Here is a 20,552-nt window from a genome sequence, read left to right as displayed (position 1 = left end):
AAATCAAGCAACATCTGCTGGCCAGATTCTGGACTCAAAAAGAGACACACAATCATATAGACTTCTATTTCCTTCAGGTTGGTCAATTTTAATATTTAATTGCCAGTTGCTGGTAGATATTCAAATGTTAAAAAAAAGTTGCTTTACCAGCCTGTTTACGCGTGAGGAATGGCAAATAGGCTATTGCTACAATTATCAATACATTACAATAAACCTTGATGTAATCACTTCCGACACAACCTAAACCTTAATCCAGCCATCCATATATACCTAATAATTCACTTTTTTTAGTCTACATCTGTAAATTTTGTAATTACTGTACATAGCACAGACTCTTGCACTTTCTGCTTATTTGCACTTCTGGTGAGATGCCAAACCTCATTTCGTTACTCTATACTTGTATATGTGTAATGACAATAAAGTTGAATCTCATCTCAAAAGCAGCCTCTTGACATCTGTAAAGCTTTTAAAAACATTTCAGAATAATAATATCCAGAATATGGTGTACAATGCACAAAACAGTCTCATCTTCATGACAGAAAGTATTGTTGTAAATGTGACCATCTTCATTTCAACATTATTTACCTATTTATGAAAAGATGCATTTAAAACAATGTAAACTTCCAGAGATGAATGTTCTTACTAAATAATACAAGTGTCCTCCAAGTAAGGTCTTTAAAAAAAAAGTTATGAATGCTTGATGTGAAAACCAAAATGTGCACCAAATCAGATAGTCTAGCAGCAGTGTCATAAATACTAGCATTTGGGGAGCTTGTGGCACGGTGGTTAGTGCGCACGCCCCCCATGTATGGAAGCTGTAGTCTTCCAAGCGGCAGTCCAAGTTCAACTCCAGCCTGTGGATAGATCTAAATCTAAGAGCTGACATCAAAGTATTTTTGTCATCTGCTGTTGGTTTTGAAATACAATATTCATAGTATTATATGAGTATACAAATATTTCAGTACATCAACAAATACATCAACCCTTCAATAATACAATGCAAATACAATAATGCCTACAACAGATGAATACTGCTTATTTGATTATATGTAAAAAAGGCACTGCCTGTAACTTGTTAAGATGTCTTTTTCTTTTTTGTTTGTTTACCCTTACACTGCCACTAAGAGGCTGATATACAATTTATTTTTCCTCAAGTATTTTAATGTTGACTTTAATTAATTGGCTCATCATTTTGTACATGTAAGCAGTGATTTAAATTTGTAGAAGGTCCAGGCCAGTCTGACCATATTTTATAATGGCCAACATTTTTTAGTTAAACCTATAAAATTGCTTAGTATTGTATTTGTGACAGTATATTAGCATTAAAAAAAAACTGCTGTAAGATTAATGAGGAATAAATATAACTATTATTGAATGGAAGTTGCATAAAATGAAAATACTCATAGGTATTTTAAAATGGTACCCATCCAATTTTCCACAACTGACATGTTTCTAACCATTTTATTAATACTGTATTAGCAAAACGCTGCACGTATGCAAACAGATCACAGGATGATTTTGAAAAACTTTATGGATCATTTTATTTTTAAGTTTAATGTTCTCCAGCTAAACAAAGACAACACTGAGGTTGTTGTTTTTGGAGCAAAGGAGGAGGAACGACTAAGAGTCAGCGATCAGCTTCAGTCAGTAAGACTTAAAAGCACAGACCAGGCAAGAAATCTGGGCGTAGTGATGGACTCAGACCTCAATTTTAAAAGCCACATTAAGACAATTACAAAGTCAGCCTGCTATCACCTAAAGAACATATCAAGAATTAGAGGACTTATGTCCCAGCAGGACCTGGAAAAACTTAAAAACTTAAAAGCCTAAAACATCAGTCAGACAACTGCAGCTGATCCAGAACGCTGCTGCTAGAGTCCTCACCAAGACCAAGAAAATGGATCACATCAGTCCAGTTCTGAGGTCTTTACACTTGGCTCCCAGTCTGTCAGAGAATAGACTTTAAAATCCTGCAGCTGGTTTATAAAGCGTTTAATGGTTTAGAGCCAAAATACATTAGTGACCTCCTGATTAATTATGAACCATCCAGACCGCTCAGGTCGTCTGGGACAGGTCTGCTCTCTGTCCCCAGAGTCAGAACCAAACATGGAGAAGCAGCGTTCAGTTTCTATGCTCCTTATATCTGGAACAAACTCCCAGAAAACTGCAGGTGTGCTGAAACTCTCAGCTCTTTTAAATCCAGGTTGAAGACACACCTGTTCACAGCTGCCTTTCACTAAACAGCTTTAATAAGATTTTAAACTTTTACTCTGCACTGTAACTTTTAACTCTTTTAAAAAAATATTTTTACTTTATTTATTTCAATTAATTTCATTTAAATTATTTTATTTTTTCATTTAAATTATTTTATTTTTTATTATTTCATAAAATTATTTTTATAATGTTCAGATTTAATAATTCCAGTGATTTTTTTTTTTAATTAATTTTTTTAATGTTCTATTTTAATGTTTCTTTTCTTTCCTCTGTCATAACGATTTTGATGTCTTGTGTGAAACCACAGACTGTAAATATTAGTGTGAAACACTTTGAATTGCCTTGTCGTTGAAATGTGCGACGTAAATAAACTTGCCTTACTGTGAAATTACGTTCGCTCTGACGTCACAAGACCGCGACACACCTCACGCTGACGAAACGTCCATTGCTGTTCATGTTGATTTTGCATAATTATTATTGTTTTTTTTGTACCAAACGTGTGTTGAGACTCGTCCAGGAAGATGTTCCCCGTCAGTCGGTTGTTTCGGTGTCGTCCTCGTCTTTTAACACGGCTCAGACCACGTGCTGCGTTTCACCGTGGCGCCCTCGGACCACCGGGACTGTTCCCGTCTGTGGACCGGCGGAGTGTCCGCACACTGTTACCGGCTGAGCGATATGAAACGTGTCGTGGCAGTGCGAGAGGATTCTCAGCGTCATCAAGTGTGCGAAAGGACGCCATTGGAAAAGTTCAGTCAACCCATTATCAACTCGTTTACACATGCGAGGTACCGGAACCGCTTTGCTCTGACAGTAGATGTTCTGAAGTGCCTGGTGTGACACTGAGAGACGGAACCATCAGGATCCTGGTGGGATAGTTCAGGGCTTTATCTATCCATAGGGTGGGTGGGTGGGTTCAGTTATGTCAGCTGAGGAGGTTTACAGGACACATGCAGACCGAGGCACCAAAATGATCAATTGTCAATTTGTCTGGCTGTGTGCATCTTTATTTATTTATTTATTCATGTATTAGTTAGGGACAGTGCATATTAATGAACAGCTGTAACAATTACAGCTGTAAAAATGCCAGATTATAGCAGAAGTGCTAGTTTCCAATCTGTTGTCCCTATAGGCAGGTAACAGAGAAAGACACATACAAAGGCACAAGTGACACAAGACAATAAGAGAGTTTAAAGGTTAAAGGTGGTCACAGACTTGGTTTTCTTTTTGTCCACTGTTTGAGGTGTGTTTTGAAGGTTGCACATGTTTGTGTGTCTCTTATTGTGAGTGGGAGAATATTCCAACATTTAGTTCGTTATTATGACTGACAGAACAGTTTGTCAATTTTACATTTTACCTTTCATACCGTGCAATATTTATTTTATATTTCTGCAATATCTATTTATATTCTGTTATGCTACCGCCTGTAAATAACTCCTACCATACATTGCCCATCCTACCTGAATGAGAGTTCCTTTCTTTTTTTTTTTTTTTCTTCTTTTGTTGTTTTTAGCTGTGGATGCTTGTATGTGTGTGCACTTTAAAGGTGAAGCCAAATCATTTCGTTGTACAATTGTATAATGACAATAAAGACATTCTATTCTATTGTCTGAATGTAGTGCGTCTGTGTGGGACCTCACAGTCTTCTCGGGCTGTGGCCCCCCGGGTGCCAATCCCACTGGCAGACTTCAGCTTTATAAAGTCCTTCAAAGGAGGAGGAGCAAGTCCGTGCAAAATTTGATAGATATAAAACATGCATTTTTAAAATGAACCAAAATTTAGTAAATTATGTTTATCTAAAACGGTGCAGTGGTGAAACGAAAATGGCTTAATATCAAAGATTTTTATGGCCTTTTTAAAAAGAGATTGTGTTGGTTTAAGTGTTGTGCCAGCAGAAAGTGATTATACAGTATTCAATATGTGTAAAAACATTCAAGCAGCATTTATATTCATGAAGGATCTTACCTGTGTAAAATTGTTTATATTAAAATTGACCGTCTTTGTTAATTGTTTGATGTGTTTTTTTTAAATGTTAATGTTGGGTCCAGTGTTAGGCGTGATGCATGATGTGTGATAAATGTTCAGGCAGTATCGGCTGGGAGGAAACTACTGGGTTATGGAGGGTCGAGTTGCTTGGGTTTCTTTGACAAGGGGGGGGGGTGTTGACTGTTTGTTGTGCTTCCATGATGGTTTTTCCGGAGGGCAGGGTTGTTTCTGGCAGATGATAGATACTTGAGGGCTATTGCTTGGTGTCTTTGTGTAATGGTTTGTATGCCAGATATGGAATGGATGTAGTGGTTGTCGATGGGCCAGTTTCAGTGCTTTTGTTTTGTATAATCTGCAGGCGTTGGAGTTGATGGTGATCCAGGCGAGTGTGAGTACGCCCTTAAACACCCTTTAAATCCTGACTAACTGGATTTTTTTTTTTTTTTCAGGTTTGCTCCACGAGGTCCTCGAAGAAAATATCCAAACAAGCTTACCACAAAGGTGTCGTCATAGTGACATGTCCAGGATGTGAAAATCACCACATCATCGCTGACAACCTCAAATGGTTCTCTGACCTGGAAGGCAAGAGGTTAGTGATGCTTATAAACACAACAACAACCAAATCACAGAACAGAAAATAACGTTTATAACAAGCACCCCCTCCTTACATGTTACCAATATATTTTTGGTACCATGTGGGACATTTTTGAAAATGGACTTCTTAGTGAACTCTGGTGGACAAATTGTGCTATGGCAGCTGTCTCTATATAGCCTGAAACATGCTGGAATTTCTGTTTTACAATTTTCTTTCTGAAAGACATAAAGTAAATGCAGATAGTGATATGTTGGTCTTAGTGTGACTCAATAACAGTCTATGGTGTAGCTCTAGAAGTGTTGCCTGTACTATTAAAGGAGATTGATAACACTGTCAGTATCCTTGACTGTAAAAACAAATCTATTGTTCAAAACAGCAGCTAGGATTTAAGACGTGTATGCGCTTGCACACTTCCAAATTCTTGTTTAGGCATTGATGCAAGTTTCTGATAATGTTAAGATGCATCATATAACACTGGGGATTTGAGCAAACACATTTCACACATTGAAGCAAGAGCTTTAAATAATCCATTAAAAAAACAGACATCTTTGACTTACCAATAATTGTGTAATATATTTTAATTTTAATGACTCGTGTTCTTCATTGCTGAATTTCTTTTCAGAAACATTGAGGAAATCCTCGCTGCCAAAGGAGAGACGGTGAAGAGGGTTGAAGGAAGTGCTGCTTTGGAGATAGTACTGGATGAATCGATCAAAGAAAATTCTCAACGTGGTGAAGACACAGATAAAAAAGACAATGACGAAGAGAAACAATAACGCTGTCTTCATACTGTATATAATGGAAAGTTACGTTTTAGTTTGACATTAAATTAACTCTTTTGTAATCATTTTCATGCCCTGAATATATTTACACACACAACACCAATCTAAACACACACAAAAAAACATTTAAACACGCCCATACACCAAAACAAGGAATTACACTATTTTCTCTAATAATGTGTTTATTTTATATATATATATATATATATATATATTGATATTATTAGTCTTGTAAGAATGTTATTGATATTTATTATTGTTACTATTAAGTTATTAATGATTACAATTAGGCTAATTAATTGTGTTGATTGTATTCTTTGTTATTAAAAACGCTTCATGCGAATTGAGTTGAGTTATCGCGAGAACAGCGTGTTGTTGCTAAAGACAGCGAAGCTAACAGCCTAGCTTACAAGAACTCCGCAGTCTCTCCAAAAATTGCGGGCACTGCGATGGATGCTCTCGGAGCCCAAGAAGAGGCAGAAAGGCCCCGACGTCGACCTTTTCTTATAGGGGTCAGTGGAGGAACGGCCAGCGGCAAGGTCAGTTCGTTTTTCTTTTCTTTTTTTTTTAGACAGAATCACCCGAGAACGTTGTAAGTATCCGGCGTAGCTTAGCTTATGTTGCTAACTAGCATTTACCAAGCTGTCAAAGTAGCAGGCACGCCCACTTACTCACTCATTTATTTATTGGTAAACCTGTTATTGAATGCATTCTCTGCTGATTTTACTACAATTGCTCACTATGTGCGCCAACAACTAGCAGCTGTATTGATTAATTCTGTAGCTATGCAAAGAGCAGCAGCAGCAGTCAGCTGATCAGCACTAGTTAAGGTCACTGACATTATTTATTTCACACTCAATCACAACGTCCAGGATTCCTGAATTGACTTAACAAACTTAACACAAAATGCCTTTCATTCTGCACACGTCAGTTAACCCTAAAAAACAAACACATTCTAGTCTTGTGAATCAATAGTTTTACTGTTTTTCCTTCCTACAGTCAACAGTGTGCGCCAAGATCATGGAGCTCCTGGGCCAGAACAAGGTGGACCATCGCCAGAGGCAGGTGGCTATTATAAGCCAGGACAGCTTCTACAGAGTCCTGACTCCAGAGCAAAAGATGAAAGCGCTGAAGGGCCAGTACAACTTTGATCACCCGGGTAGGTACAGTCCATATGCACACATTGTCCTTTTCTCTTTGCAAAGGAAAGTTTCACATATTTCAGAAATGAAACTGCAATTCTGCCTTTTACTTTCACTTGCAGTGACAAAAACAAGTAAAACGTTTCTGCAATTTAAAAAAAAAAGCAGACTGTATTATACATCTATTTAGCTCTCAGGATGTGGAGGAATACAGTTTTAAAATCACTAGTAAATGTGTTTGTTTGTGTCTGTTTTGCAGAGGCGTTTGACAACGAGTTAATGTACAAAACCTTGAAGGACATCGTGGAGGGACAGGTGGTTGAAGTTCCAACGTATGATTTCGTCACCCATTCCAGGTAGGAGGAAGACGAATGCTGAACCTTGGTGGGGTTTTTTTTTTTTGGTTTTTTTTTCAGCTTTTCTCAAAATCGTTTTTTTTTTTACTGAAAACTTTGCATATTTTCTCTAGGTTGGAGGACAGGATCACAGTTTACCCAGCTGACGTGGTCCTCTTTGAGGGGATCCTGGTCTTCTACATGCAGCAGGTGCGGGATATGTTTCACATGAAGCTGTTTGTGGACACGGATTCAGACGTCAGACTGTCTCGCAGAGGTATTAATGTCTTTTTCCACACACAGTATATTCCAAAAGTTACCACTCTATAGGATCATTTGACCTGATTTTCCTTTCAGTTCTGCGAGATATGAACAGAGGTAGAGACCTGGAGCAGATTCTCACTCAGTATACAACGTTTGTAAAGCCTGCTTTTGAGGAGTTTTGTTTGCCTGTAAGTATGACAATAATGATTTTTGGCTTTTTTTTTTTCTAGTGTCAACAAACTTTTAGCAGATAGGATTGAGTACTAGGGTTGTCAGTATACCTGAATTATGAGCTACAATACAATATCCATATCTGTCCTTAGCATCCAATATTGGGTAATTTCTCATTTTTAATTAACAATAAATGCACGCAGATTCCTGCACACTGTCTCTATTGCTCCAACATGTTTTGAAAATGAGACAGTACTCTCTCTCTCATTGGCTCACTGCAGCTTTTGATTAAAACCTCACTGAAGATCTAAAGTTTGTTTTGAAGCTGAATAATAAAAAGTTTTAATCATGTTGAAACACGCGGTATTGAAGTTTAGAAAATGTGACAACCTTTGTTAAATGCTACTTTACTTTATTTCTAAAGACATTTTTCCTTTCAGACGAAGAAGTATGCCGACGTCATCATTCCGAGGGGAGTTGACAATATGGGTACGTTTCAATCCCTTAATAAAGCTGCATACCTGCCAATTACTCCAGCATGAATTTTGACAGATCTCTTGTCTCTTACTAGTTGCCATTAACCTCATCGTCCAGCACATTCAAGACATACTGAACGGCGACATCTGTAAATGGCAGCGGGGATCCATTAACAGTCACGTGAGGGGCTTCAAGCGCGCCATTTCCGAGCAGGGCGACCTGCAGAACGGAGCAGCTAACCCTCCGGGAGGGAAAAGAGTCCTGCTGGAGCCCAGTTGTCGACCACACTGAGAGAGAAGACTTTGCTGGATGTGTTCAGGCTGTGAATATGATCTTTTGAGCTGAGGTCGTTGCTGCAAATTTGTGCGGGATGGCTCTCAGTGCTGCAACCTCTTCATTTTACAGTTTTTATTGGTGCATAACCAGTAATTTTATCGAGAACCTGTAACAGTCTTCCATGATAGTCTTAGATTTTTTTCAGTTTTGACTGTCGTCAGATGCCGTTACTGAAACAGATGAAAATGTGTTAGAGGGATGGAGCATTATTTAAACTTGTAATGTCAGTCACGCTTTGCACCTTATATTTATACTGGCTTTAAATGAAAAGGTTATAAAGAGTCATCTGTTGTCAGCTTTGTCGCTTTCGATGTTTGTTTTTAACTTATTTAAAACCACGTTTCAGCAGTGTCGGACAAATTGAGTGCTTCCTTTGAATCATTTACAGTTGAATACATGCCTTAATTTTTTTTTAAGTTCATTTTCCACTGACCAATCTGTCCAACAATAAATGGAACTTCTATGAAAAAGTTTTAAAGTCTTGTTTTGAGTTTTGAAATCCAAATGAAGCTTCTGAGCCAAACAGTGTGTATAGAAACAGAGCTGTTTGTTTTATTGGTGTTTGATAGCACAGTGTGATGTGTTGGTTTTTTATCTCCCCCAAAAAAAGGAATTCAAATGATTTTTCTACAGCACATTTTTTGGAATGACAAACACTCGAGCCTCTGAGGACTTCGGTCGCACTTCACAAACACGCTCTCACACGGCGACGTGACGGGGACATGATTGTGACTGCCTGATGGTTCTCTACACCTGAACACGGCACACGATGATTCAGTATGACATACATAGATCACAGCATCTTTAGTAATTCATCTTTTTGTCTTTTTTTTTTTTTTTTGCTTTGCTTTTTTTTGAGTGCACATATGTATGGCACTTTGGGAGAAGCTTAGCTCTTCTCATAAGCATTAACATCCTTTTCGAGAACAAAAGGAGCACTGTATATAATACATTTCATAACCATACATGATTCTTACACAGAAAAAAAAAAATGTCTTAAAACAAACTCAGTCTCTAACGGTCATCCTCTTTGTAAGTTCAAACCCCCTCTTGTGATCCCTCAGCAGAGTGTTGTGTCTGCAGCTTGCGAGTCATAGTTCAGGGCACGTCCATGTTCTGCTGTTTGAGGGGAAACTCGAGGGGGGGGGGGGGTTTCAGAAGATGACCAAACAAATGGCACATACATAAAAGGAAGGAGCAACTCTGAGGGTAATGGACCATTCAGCTCAATCTCACTCACACGCAACAGCTCCACTCTAAAACAGAGAGCCCAGGGAGCAGACTTTGGTTATTTCTGTAGTGTCTCCCTGTCCGCTCTGTGTGATTCTTCTTCTCCTTGGCACCAGGCTTCCTCTTGTTCCACCACTCCATCTCTCCCCTGCCAGAGCCACAGTAATCCCAATGAAAATTTCCCGGAGCAGCAGCGCTCTTTTGTAAACCTCGGCCACGCTTCACTTGTCTGTCGTTTGAGTCTCCCATTAGCTCTAGCGGAAAGCTTCCATTCGTCTTTCTCTCAGTCTGTAGTAAAGTGGAGTTAGTGTCATGAAGCACAGTTGGAGGTCAGTCTCAGTCAAGCGGGGGTTGGGGTGGGAGGGAGGGAGTCCTAGGTCTTCTCCTCGCGGTCTGTCTTGCGCCGGGTGATGTTCCTGGGCTTGATCTTCAGCGACAGCTCCCACAGCGCCTCCTCCGCCAGGTGATCGCTGAAATCATTGAAGAAGCAGACGATGTCGTCGTTGCGCTTCAGCTCGTAATGCCTGAGATGAGATGAGAGGAGGAGGAGGAGGAGGAGGAGGTGTGATTACTGCAGTGATTCATTAGTGAGAAAACAAACAGCCCATGTGGAGATCGTAGAGCTGTTTTATGATTACAGTTTAATGAAAAACTAAGTAGAAATACATTCCACTTCCTGCCAGAGCAAACAAAAGCTGACATTTATTTATTACTGTGAGGGATGTTTACAAAGCACTCTAGTAATATGTGAAGTTCATCATAGCACAGATTCATCCCAGTGGACTTACACTTGCTGGAAGCGCCGCATGCTGTCCAGGATGTTGAACTGCTGCCAGCGTTTGGAGAAGTTAACCTTCCCGTCGATGAGGTCAGGGTTTCCCAGATGGACGAAGGTCAAGTCCTGGAGGATGAGACCGCTGGAAGGAGGAGAAGGAGTCAGGTCAAGATGAGCTTCACAATGTGTGGAGAAACATGCATGTTAAAACGTGAATGCACTTACAGGTACGGGATGCACGGAGGCTCCACTTCAGCCAGAGCTGCTCTGTACGCTCTGAAGGAGGAGGAGCTGTCAATCAATGTGCAATACTCCTCTAATCCCTGAGAGAAGAAGAATGAAAAAGTGTAAGAGGAAAAGTGACAACATCTTTATGGCTACACCGTCTATGAACAGAGATCTTCTCTGTTATGAACATGATGGCATGTATGTACAGTATGTAACTCCTCCCATCGTAACCAAATGATCCCCTCACCTCTGAGGTTTGTTTCTGCCACTCCAGTCTCCTGATGGGGGCGGAGTCAAGGGCAGACAAAATAGCCAGGTAGGAGTTGAAATTATTCAACTTTCTTAAGTGCTGTAAAAAGAAATAAGAAATGTTAAAGCATAAAAACATGAGAGAAAATACAATCCCAGCAAACTTGAATAAGATCAGAACCTCTCTGTTCATTTTTATATTTCGGGGAGGGGGGGGGCGTCAGGTGGTGGTGTTACCATTGGCCCAAAGAGCACAGAAACATGTGCTATAGAGGCAGACCTCTAGGCTGACAGACTATCTGTCACCATACCAACATTTTAAGCTTTGACACAAAACCTGTAAACATTTCAACAATATCGCTAACTGTGTTGATACCATGGCAACAAATATACTGTCTGTCCTGGGCACCCAAAAATGATGAATGCAATTTCTTGTTTTTAAATCAGCAACCTCAAAGTGCTTGATCAGTTAAAAGAAAAATTAAAAAAAAATCACTTAACACATAAAAATGTAAACACCATCTGCAACAGACGCGTACATAACTTGTGCATCTTTATGAGACGCCCAAAGAACTCTTAAAAACTTTAGACCTAATAATGGATTTAGTTGGTTCCTCTTCAACAGCAGCCGTTAATGACCCATGCTCTTTTAACTCGCCCCATAGTAGATAACACCTGTGAATTGCCCGACGTGATTATGGCCTGATAAAAAAATCTGTCTGAACTTCAGGGGGACAGCTCATACTTTCCAGAGTAATAAACAAGCATGTGCTCACACAGTTGTCTGGTTCACAGGTCGGGAAATAACCAGTGTCTGAAGTGGATATTTATATGTCACTAACCTTCATTATCTTGATGAACTTGAGAAGCAGCTTCTCTCTGTCTTGAGCTTTCTCCTGCTGGATTATTAAAGAGCGGACCCTGCAGGTGAAGGAGGAATATATAAATGAGGCGTAACAACATTGAGGGAAAGATGCTTTAAGGGGGAAGTCAGGAATATCAATAATAGACAAATGAGGGGATAGATTTGGTTTGGGGGTCTTACCAATAGCTCATGTTATTAAAGTGCTCTGTGAACTGAGTCAGGTTCGGACTCTTCTCCTCATTCTGCTCCTTGGCCCAAAGCAGCACCTCAGGAATCTGAGTGGAAAAGGAGGAATAAACAAATGGAGTTCAGAGTGGAAACACACAAATCGATGTGGGCAAATGCTGCGAGGATTAACACAAAGCAACTTGCTGTACCTCAATTTTATAGAAGAGCTCAGCGTCAAGGAGAGTGAGCTGATCTGCAATCTCGTGACTGCGGAAGTCATGCAGGGTTCCCGGCCTGTTAGGGAGACATAAACTATTAGGTGATGTCTTCAATCTAAAGTTTGACTTTGAAGGTTAGCTGCACCTACAGGATACTAATAAAGGAGAGGACTGTTTCTTTCATTGTAGTTCCTTGTGCTGCAAGGAGTCTATTTCTTAAATACATTTCAGGACTATTTCTAAAAAGGTGAAGCATAAAAGTGCAAAATGTGCTACTTTGTAGTGAAAGGCGAGTCATATTACATCTTTGTCTCAATCATAAACTGTATATAAATATTCAACAGCCTCCTGAGAGTGTAGCCAAAACATTTAGAGCTCCCCCTGCTGACAGGCTGCAATATAGGTCATAAAGCCATCTCCTCCATGTGAACAGATGGGATATGGGGCAAACTTTTAAAACAGCAGATTGGATACATTTGCCATGATAGATATAGTCATGCGAATTTATGTCCAAGTGTTGGTTTTTTTTCATTAGTTATTTGAGGAGGAGCGTTCAGAGCAAACTTATCGCAGACTACAACACGAGTAAGAGTGAGTGTCTGCTTCAGACCAACACAAGAATCTGTTCTGCCTGTGGACTGTCCCGACCTGAAGGATCTTTGCCATTTTATGAATAATTGAAATAAGTGCTGTGGTCAGCAGAAGGGGTGTGATGTAATCACATGGCTCCACCAGTCAGAGCCCTGCTTATTGATATATGCAGATATACACTCAATTGTCTCAATCTGTGTCAGACTGCTTACCAAGCAATACATTTTCAACTGATGCAATGGTCGTCTACTCAGGTGGAAGACGTGAGTCGAAAAAATAACGAGCACTCATTGATCTGTCATTTTTGGTGCAGGTCTCCTTCACCACAACAAACTATCTTCTTTGTTAGGCCTCAAACTTTGTTTTACTTTATTATTCTAACATATCCTTTAGTTGCTGTGTCTGAGTTTTGCATTTTTAAAAGCATTTGAAGTGTTAGCAGTTACTAATTTAGGAAGTTGCAAAGTCACAAAGCTAATTAAACGTACATTATGAAACAGCTACCTCAGGTACTCTGCCCTGATAGAGGCTAGAGGCTGGAAACACGAGCAAACATTAGCTTGGACAATAATAAGAATATCTGAATATGAGTTAAAGGAATCTTAAGTGGTGTTGTAGTTTTCTGAGAGTCAGTCTACCAGAAAAAAAAAACACTGTTGGTTAGCCTTAAAGGTATTAAGCCATAGAAATAAGAGAAGTGAACCCCCAGTACCTTGCAGAGACCCCTCGGGCAGCGAGCGGCTTGAGGGAGTTAGTGTATCGTAGCAGCTTCTTCTGCTCCACCTTGTCCAGGATGTTCTTGCGGAGCACACGGGCGAGGCTGAGCTCGCCGTTGCACACCAGCGTGAACACCAGGTCCATCAGCTGCTTCAAGATGTCGTCCGTCAGCTCCACCAAACTGCACCACACAGGAGAAAAACAGCATTTTTAATTGTTTTTTTAAAATATAATGTGCATTAAAGAGACGGTTGAATAAAGTGAGAGCTACTCCCTAGTACTCCCTAAACTGTTCGTCTCAATGACCCTTTAAAGTGATGTATATGTGCATCACACTAGTTGTTTATGTCTTTGAAGAATATTTATAGACATTAAGAAATAATACAAAGAAGGTTTTTTTAATTCCCCCCTATCTTCTTAATAATCTTGACCCTGTGGGGGATCTTTTTGCAAATGTTTGCAAACAGTATGTCGATTGTCAAAATATAGCTTACATACTTTCAAAACAAAAGCATACTAAAAGCAGTGGTAACTTCTATGTTATAAAAACGTACACATACTTTGATTCATTATTTTCTGATGAGCCTGATTTTCTTTTCACAGTCTTCTACTAATTCATATATCTGTTTATTTATAATACCACGTTTCCCGAGGAGGTTCACTACGCACTCTGAAGAAGTTCTTTCCCAGATTAAGAACCAAAACAACATAGTCGTACTCACCACAGCTCATCCACCACTCGGACCAGCACAAAGAACGTGTTCTTGCTGACTCGCTTCTTGAAGGTGTCTGGACTGTGGCAGAACCTGGTGTATGTGCTCAGTGGTCAAGGACACAAAAAAAACACTATATGCGGTTTCAAAATAAAACATGCTAAACTCTACACATCGGACATGAGTGATGTTTCATCTAGTGACAAGATGAGATGTGTCAGAATATGTTTTTTAAGTACTGCAGCTCAAATGTGGTTGTTCAAATTAATTCAACAATTAGTTAGCATTTAACCAACACAATGTACTATTCTTCTAAAGTTTAAACAATATAGTAATCTAAAAAAAATTAACTATTTTCAGAAATTCTGGTTTAAAATAGATTTGAATTTAGGGAACAATTTCATAGCCTAAAAATAAGCTTGTAATAGATCTCGCTTTAGCCTCATAGCACTGAAAACACACATCATTACACAGCATCTCTGCCATGACTTCAACCTGGAGTAGCAGGACTACAGCTATGCTAGCTGCTTGCTTTGTGAGGCTTCACTGGTTAAACCAGTAACAACACAGAACTGAAGTTTGCTACTGTAAAGCCAGCTGTCAAGGCAGCATCTATGGAAATATCTTGGAGGGAAACGTTCTTGGTAAATTGCTCTCTTGAGGTGCCATTAAGCACTGCACACAATCATAAAAATCCAAACACTTTAAGAAGTTAAGTATCCATCTGGAGAGAAATACATTTTGTTTTGAAGCTCTAAGTCTTTGAAAGAGCTGAATCAAAGCAAAAAACAGATAAAGGGCTCTTTCCTTGGTAAATGAGGATTTTAATAACAGCCTTCAGTCAGCAGACGTTTAAGCTCCCAGTGACATGTTGAGTGATCTGAAAAGGATATCTGTAGTGTAGCTTCTTAATGAGGTCCTCGGGGGTTATAAAAGTCCTATATGTAGTCAGAAAGGCTTCACAGTACAAAACGAGATCTGTCAAGGAAAAACAGGAGAGAATAAAAAACAACATATTTGAGTGGAAATGTATCAGAGAACCTAATTAAGCCAAAAACACATCTATTAAAATGTGAAGGTTACATATCCAGACTGACACATCGCAAATAAGAGAACCAGAGAGAGAGAGTGAGACTGAGGCTGTTTTAAAATGCTTCTCAGACTCGTCAAATTACTGAAAATAAAAAAGATCTTTGAATGCCCAATGGCTCTTACGCTATGAAAACAAAACAAAGCTGCACCAGTGACCCTGAAGCACACTAACATACTGCCCTGTATACTCCAGCCTTGATGTGTGCTGTACTGTACCTTTGCGGTCTGTTTCTGTAGCGTGCACTAATAGAATATCTCCTGATCCAGCACGGACGTCAGGGCCGTCATCATTCTGGAAAAAAAAATGAGCAAAGAATTAAAGAAGAGGAAAAGATGAAAGATGAAATGGAGTGAAAACAGGAGAGGAAAAGAGAGTGGTGAGAGTTGATGGGTAGTGATGCAGTCTAGCCCAAAATGTAGCAGCCCCTTTCTCTTCTGCCTGTATTTTTTTTTCTTTTCTCACTCCCCCCCCCCCCCCAACCTCCTCTTAAAAGGCCCCCACCTCTCCCCGTCCTGCACCAGCTCCTCTGATGACGAAGAAAAAGTCAGACTTGTGTATGATAAAAGCCTCACCACTGCAATATGTCTCCTGCAACAGCTCTAAAAATGTCCTCACAGGCTATGAATCTTCCCTCCTTTCCACTTCTGATCCCTCCACATCTCATCTGTAAATCACTGCTGTCCCACTGGCCCTAACCTTGCAGACTGACGAGCAATATTTCTACACATCTGTCTATCAGACTGCACCACACAGGACAAAGGAGGAAGAGGAGGAGGAGGAAGAGGCGTAGGAGGAGGAGGAGGAGGAGGAGGAGAAGGGTGGTTTGTCGATTCTAAGCACTGCAGTTTCAATGAGTTCACAGCAGAGGGAAGCATTGACTATCAATGGAGGATCTCAGGATCAGGGTTTTATATTAGAGTGACTCACAGTGACCTTTAGCCAGCGCTGCACTAAAAGGATAGAATGTGCTTTGTATGCAGGGGCTGCATGCTTCTATCACAGCAGATTCCTAAAAACAGAAAGCATGCAGCCGCAGCAGCAGCTCTGCTGTTGGTCTTACTTCTTGTTTTAATGTTATCCTGCTCATGATCTCCTTGTGATCTATGAGAGAGAGCTCGTCCACGTCTTCCTCGTCGCTCCCGGCCGACTCTGTCGACTTTTGCCGCCTAAAACAAACACAGGAAGATGTCTTTAGCACAGATACTCCTAAGCTTTTATTTCACAGCAATAATCATGGACATGTTTGAAGATAATGTAGAAATATTTTTTGTAATCCATGAAATGTTTGGGCCATTATTAAGCAATTGTTAATTGGTTTAAGCTAAATGTGATGATTTGATGCTAACAGGCGTTTTCTTTCATTTTTTGGCAATTTAAAACAAGATATAACCCAATATTGGGTGTCTAGGACTAAAGTGTTCTTTTAAGCATTTTGTATAGTGACAACCTTAGTATTATATATTACTACAAAAGAAACACACTATAAAAGGTGAGTGTTTAAAGACATGTTCATCTGCTGATCTGCTGTTACTGGCATGTGAATGTAATTATCTGAATGTTGCCGTGACTGTTTGTTTCCTTTCTTTTGTCTTGATTATTCTTAAATAAAGACCTGTTAGGCTGTGAAACTGAATTGCCCTTCTGGGATAAATTAAAGTCGTCTGAAACTGAGTGTACAGCACAAACTGTAGACCTTTTTGTATGACTCTTACCGCTCCTTGTCCAAAGCCTCTTTGCTGTTGCTGTTTGGCATCTGAGGGGCGGGGTCTTGAAGCACATCGTCAGCTGTGATCGTTTCCTAATCGATGGATGGAAAAACAAAAATCAACATCTGTGCTGCGGGTTACACGGACCATCACTGGCGAGTGATTCCATGCAGTGACAGGCGGCAGGATATTGATGAGATCGTATGAACCCCCAGTGTGCATGCTACACTTTTGGGTGGAGGGGAAGATGGATGCTTTGTACAAATGTCACAGTAAGGATATTGTACTGATTAGTGTTGGTAAAAATGCAGTTTTCCTCTAAGTATGAGCGGGGAAACCCAAAGAAACCAGAGGGGTGAACTCACACACTCTGAACCCGCACCGAACGCAACACTACGAACACAATCACATATCATCTCTTTTGCCGTCACTCTCACTTGTGTTAAACACCCCGAAACAGGACTCAAATACACCTTGAATTCACACGAGCCCAAAGTAACACAACCAAGCACACACTGATGCCGTCACACATGCACATAAGCCGTTACGAGGAATGTTATTGGAAAATTGAAAACCGGTGAACCATTGAGAATCCCTTAAGGAGCAGCCACATGTCAGGTGTTAGATTGGAACAAGGTTAAATGCTTGTTACAGTTGAAGCACAGCCAAAGAGGGGGAGAGAGAGAGGGAGAGAGAGAGAGAGGGAGAGAGAGAGAGAGAGAGAGAGAGAGAGAGAGAGCAATCACCAGCCGGGCAGTCAGAGCAACATACAGGCGGACATCTTTTTCCTCTCTCCACGGAAACAGAAAGTCCTCTTGCAGGCAAACCCATGAACCTGAAGTCATGCTCGGTCAGGTTTTGTCTACATTCACATTCCATTTCAGCGCCATCAGTCCACGAGATGAATCAATGAGCACTGCAGAGTGCAACAGATGAATGGCTCTGCCAGTCAAACGGGGGCATCCTGACCTCACATTGATTCATATCCTGAAACGATGGAGCGACGTGTAAATGGAAATGACCTTTCAACCTGTGGCGGACGGTCAGCTACTTACTCTGAGGGAGAGAGACAGCTCCCCGTTGGCCTGGTTGGACGAGTACAAGTTGACGTACTCCCCCTCCCCGCCCTCGTCATTCGCGCTCTCGCTCTACGGGGAGACAGGGGTGACACAAACCCAGGCGTGAGGGTGCGGAGAGGGGCACAGAGTTTTTGCTTAACAGTGTGAATATATAGTTCAGGAAGAGAGACGGCCGCTAGTCGAGGTTTTAGTTGTGTACAGTGGGCGGTGTGTTTTCCAGCCGACCACCAGGTGGCACTGGAGAGCGTCATTTGTAAAGGTAATTATATTTACAGGCAAAAAAAAAAGCAGTGCAACATGCTCCACTGGGATTCTTTTAAGAGCAATACTCAGACAGCAGACAGTTTGTGGGCAGTGATAATCACAACAAGAGAATGAGTCACTGTATTATCATCTGTGCAACAATACGGGACAGCAAACTGCTGTAATCTGACAACAATCTGCCGAGGGAACGGCTCCAGCATCACGTTTTATTATCAGTCTGAGAGAGCCTGTTCATGTTGGCATCCTGAGTCCACACATCAATCTGTGTAAGCTCACCGCTGAGGTGTGGAGAGAGTCAGTGAGAGAGGTCTCAGAAGGAAGACAGACAGCCACAGAGCCCACTGAGCCGGCCAGCAAACCGTTGGGCCCGCCCCCGCCGCCATCCAGATTGGTGGCATTGGTCAAGGCAACCTGGTCCAAGCTCTGCGATTGGTGGAAAGAAGGAAAGCAGGAAAAAAAAAAATAGAGAAAGAAAATAACATAAAATACAGGAGTAAGGGATTAGAGAGGTGAAGACAGAGCAGTTAGAAGAAAAAAAGAAGAGGCTGAATTATAGGAAGCGGAGGAGGGAAAAAAAATGTTCACATCTTTCTCCAACACCTCCGTTAAGCGTGGACTATGAGGATGATGTGTCTGAACAAGAAATGCACACACACACACACAAACACACACACAAACACATCTAAAAAATAAAAAAAATGCACCCATTGGCAAGAGAAGCGTCTCCAGTGAGAGAACAAGGAAGACACAAATGTTTAACAAGGAACCTCAAAGATAAGCTAGCATCAACTTGCAGTATGTATGTGTGTTTAGACAAGCCATGTCTTGATGTGTGTGCTGGTGTGTTTGTGTGTGGCCAGCTTTGGAGATGTGTGTCTGCAGGGAGGCAGTGGTAACCTGTCCGAACTTGTTGCACATATTACCCCTGTTCCTGCATACCATCATGGAGGCGCACATACAGATCACTGATAAACACTGCACACACACTTGGCATAAACACACACACACACACACACACACACACACACACACACAATATGCATGCACGTGATCATGCACAGACGCGCAGGATCATCTGGAAACTAATCTCCTCTTTTTCTCAAAAATTCCAATGCTGTTGGGAAATTCTAGTCTGTAAAAATAACAGCAGCAACACACACAAAGAGGGAAATTCTCTAATACCAATATGACTTACGGAATATTTCTTTTTCTTTCCACTAACTATGCAAAGCCCCCCCCCCCCCCTCCCCCCGGAATAAAACATCATGCCCAAATGAGTTGAGGAATGCAAGCATTCCACTAAATGGAAATGGAAAACAAAGGGGTGTGAGAGGAGGTTGCATCATGATGGAAGAGAGGGACATAGCGAGAAAGTAAGGAGTGTGGGTGGAGAGACACCGACGCCAAAGGAAGAAGAAGATGAAGACGAGGAGGAGGGAGGAGAGGAGCAGAAAATGGGAGGAATGTGTTTTCAATCAGGTCCATCTGGAGTTGCATTCCAGCAAGGATATACTGCGAGAGATCCACAGCATGTCTTAAGGGTGCATAGCTCACCATGAGGTCATCATGGGTCAACCCCTCCCTAAATAAACCACTGTAACACATAGTGGGATACGCACTGAGGGTCAAGGCCGAAAGTAACTATGACAAAGCATTTATTAACCAAGAGTTGACTTATTAACGAGGAGCTGTTCATGGAAGCGTGATTTCTTATTTCAACAACCAAATAGGAGACAATCTATTGTGATATGTGGACATACAGCTCATCCAAGAAAGTGAAACCGAAAAAAAGATATCTGAAGACTTGTGTGAAGGGTTTTTAACTGGTTGTGAAAAATTCTGAAATGACTATTGGTGTCTCTTTATGACTTACAAAAGCAAACAAGACCATCAGAAACAGAAGGGATTTTTTCTATAAAGCTATTTTTAATGCCTGAAACCACTGCCATGTGTGGGTGTTTTTCATTAAAGCACACTACTTACAAATGCACAGGAGAGAGATAAGAGGTCCCACTTTGTCCACATGGGGCACCAAAGCGACACTAAATCAAAGTTCATCACAAGCTTTAAATCAAGGCAGCATAATACCCACAGACTTCTTCTAACAAGGCAGTTCTTGTTTGGCAATGTATTTACTCATTTGCCTTACTTCAAGCTTTTTCGCTCTGAACAAACTTGATAAATTATTGTAATTTGTTATTGAGATTTTGACCTGATTCTGAGCGGCTTCAATTAGGATTATCAGAATTAGAAATCTGTTTGATCAACAGTGACAATTACAAAGCAGCTTTAGATGTATTATTTAAAGCATTTTTATCCGTATTATACCTTCATATTAGGGCTGGGAATCTTTAGGT

The 20,552-nt window shown here is 40.6% G+C and overlaps 3 protein-coding genes across 11 annotated transcripts in view; 2 read left to right on the top strand and 1 right to left on the bottom strand.

Annotated features, from left to right (window-relative positions):
* Window positions 1–2,608: 2,608 nt before the first annotated feature.
* On the top strand, window positions 2,609–5,636 carry dnlz (DNL-type zinc finger). Its single transcript, XM_020634663.3, has 3 exons — window positions 2,609–2,999; window positions 4,647–4,786; window positions 5,415–5,636. The coding sequence occupies exons 1-3, from the start codon at window positions 2,736–2,738 to the stop codon at window positions 5,566–5,568; spliced, it is 558 nt and encodes a 185-aa protein (XP_020490319.2). The 5' UTR covers window positions 2,609–2,735; the 3' UTR covers window positions 5,569–5,636.
* Window positions 5,637–5,928: 292 nt separating this feature from the next.
* Window positions 5,929–8,771, top strand: uck1 (uridine-cytidine kinase 1). The gene is made up of 7 exons (XM_020634606.3): window positions 5,929–6,113; window positions 6,574–6,733; window positions 6,976–7,072; window positions 7,186–7,328; window positions 7,409–7,503; window positions 7,927–7,975; window positions 8,058–8,771. Exons 1-7 carry the CDS (start codon window positions 6,024–6,026, stop codon window positions 8,252–8,254), a joined length of 831 nt encoding a protein of 276 aa, XP_020490262.2. The 5' UTR covers window positions 5,929–6,023; the 3' UTR covers window positions 8,255–8,771.
* Window positions 8,772–8,824: 53 nt separating this feature from the next.
* rapgef1b (Rap guanine nucleotide exchange factor (GEF) 1b) overlaps window positions 8,825–20,552 on the bottom strand; it is a 49,078-nt gene continuing 37,350 nt past the window's right edge. For 5 of the 9 annotated variants that reach the window (XM_020634597.3, XM_020634596.3, XM_020634595.3 and 2 more), the window contains 15 exons: window positions 18,472–18,618; window positions 17,908–18,000; window positions 16,859–16,944; window positions 16,207–16,312; window positions 15,362–15,437; window positions 14,947–15,031; window positions 14,063–14,155; window positions 13,336–13,521; window positions 12,024–12,108; window positions 11,827–11,921; window positions 11,624–11,702; window positions 10,780–10,881; window positions 10,530–10,627; window positions 10,318–10,446; window positions 8,825–10,053 (listed from right to left, as the gene is read on the bottom strand). In XM_020634597.3, the coding sequence (XP_020490253.1) occupies window positions 9,903–10,053; window positions 10,318–10,446; window positions 10,530–10,627; window positions 10,780–10,881; window positions 11,624–11,702; window positions 11,827–11,921; window positions 12,024–12,108; window positions 13,336–13,521; window positions 14,063–14,155; window positions 14,947–15,031; window positions 15,362–15,437; window positions 16,207–16,312; window positions 16,859–16,944; window positions 17,908–18,000; window positions 18,472–18,618 (1,611 nt within the window). In that variant the 3' untranslated portion in view covers window positions 8,825–9,902. The remainder of the gene's footprint in view (window positions 10,054–10,317; window positions 10,447–10,529; window positions 10,628–10,779; window positions 10,882–11,623; window positions 11,703–11,826; window positions 11,922–12,023; window positions 12,109–13,335; window positions 13,522–14,062; window positions 14,156–14,946; window positions 15,032–15,361; window positions 15,438–16,206; window positions 16,313–16,858; window positions 16,945–17,907; window positions 18,001–18,471; window positions 18,619–20,552) is intronic. The other 4 variants (XM_020634601.3, XM_020634605.3, XM_065965346.1 and 1 more) reach the window with 2 other exon arrangements.

This window comes from Labrus bergylta, chromosome 17 (assembly GCF_963930695.1).
Source record: "Labrus bergylta chromosome 17, fLabBer1.1, whole genome shotgun sequence".
Classification (NCBI taxonomy): Eukaryota; Metazoa; Chordata; class Actinopteri; order Labriformes; family Labridae; genus Labrus; species Labrus bergylta.
Note: the sequence above shows the minus strand (reverse complement) of the source record. Positions and strands in the feature narration are given on the sequence as shown.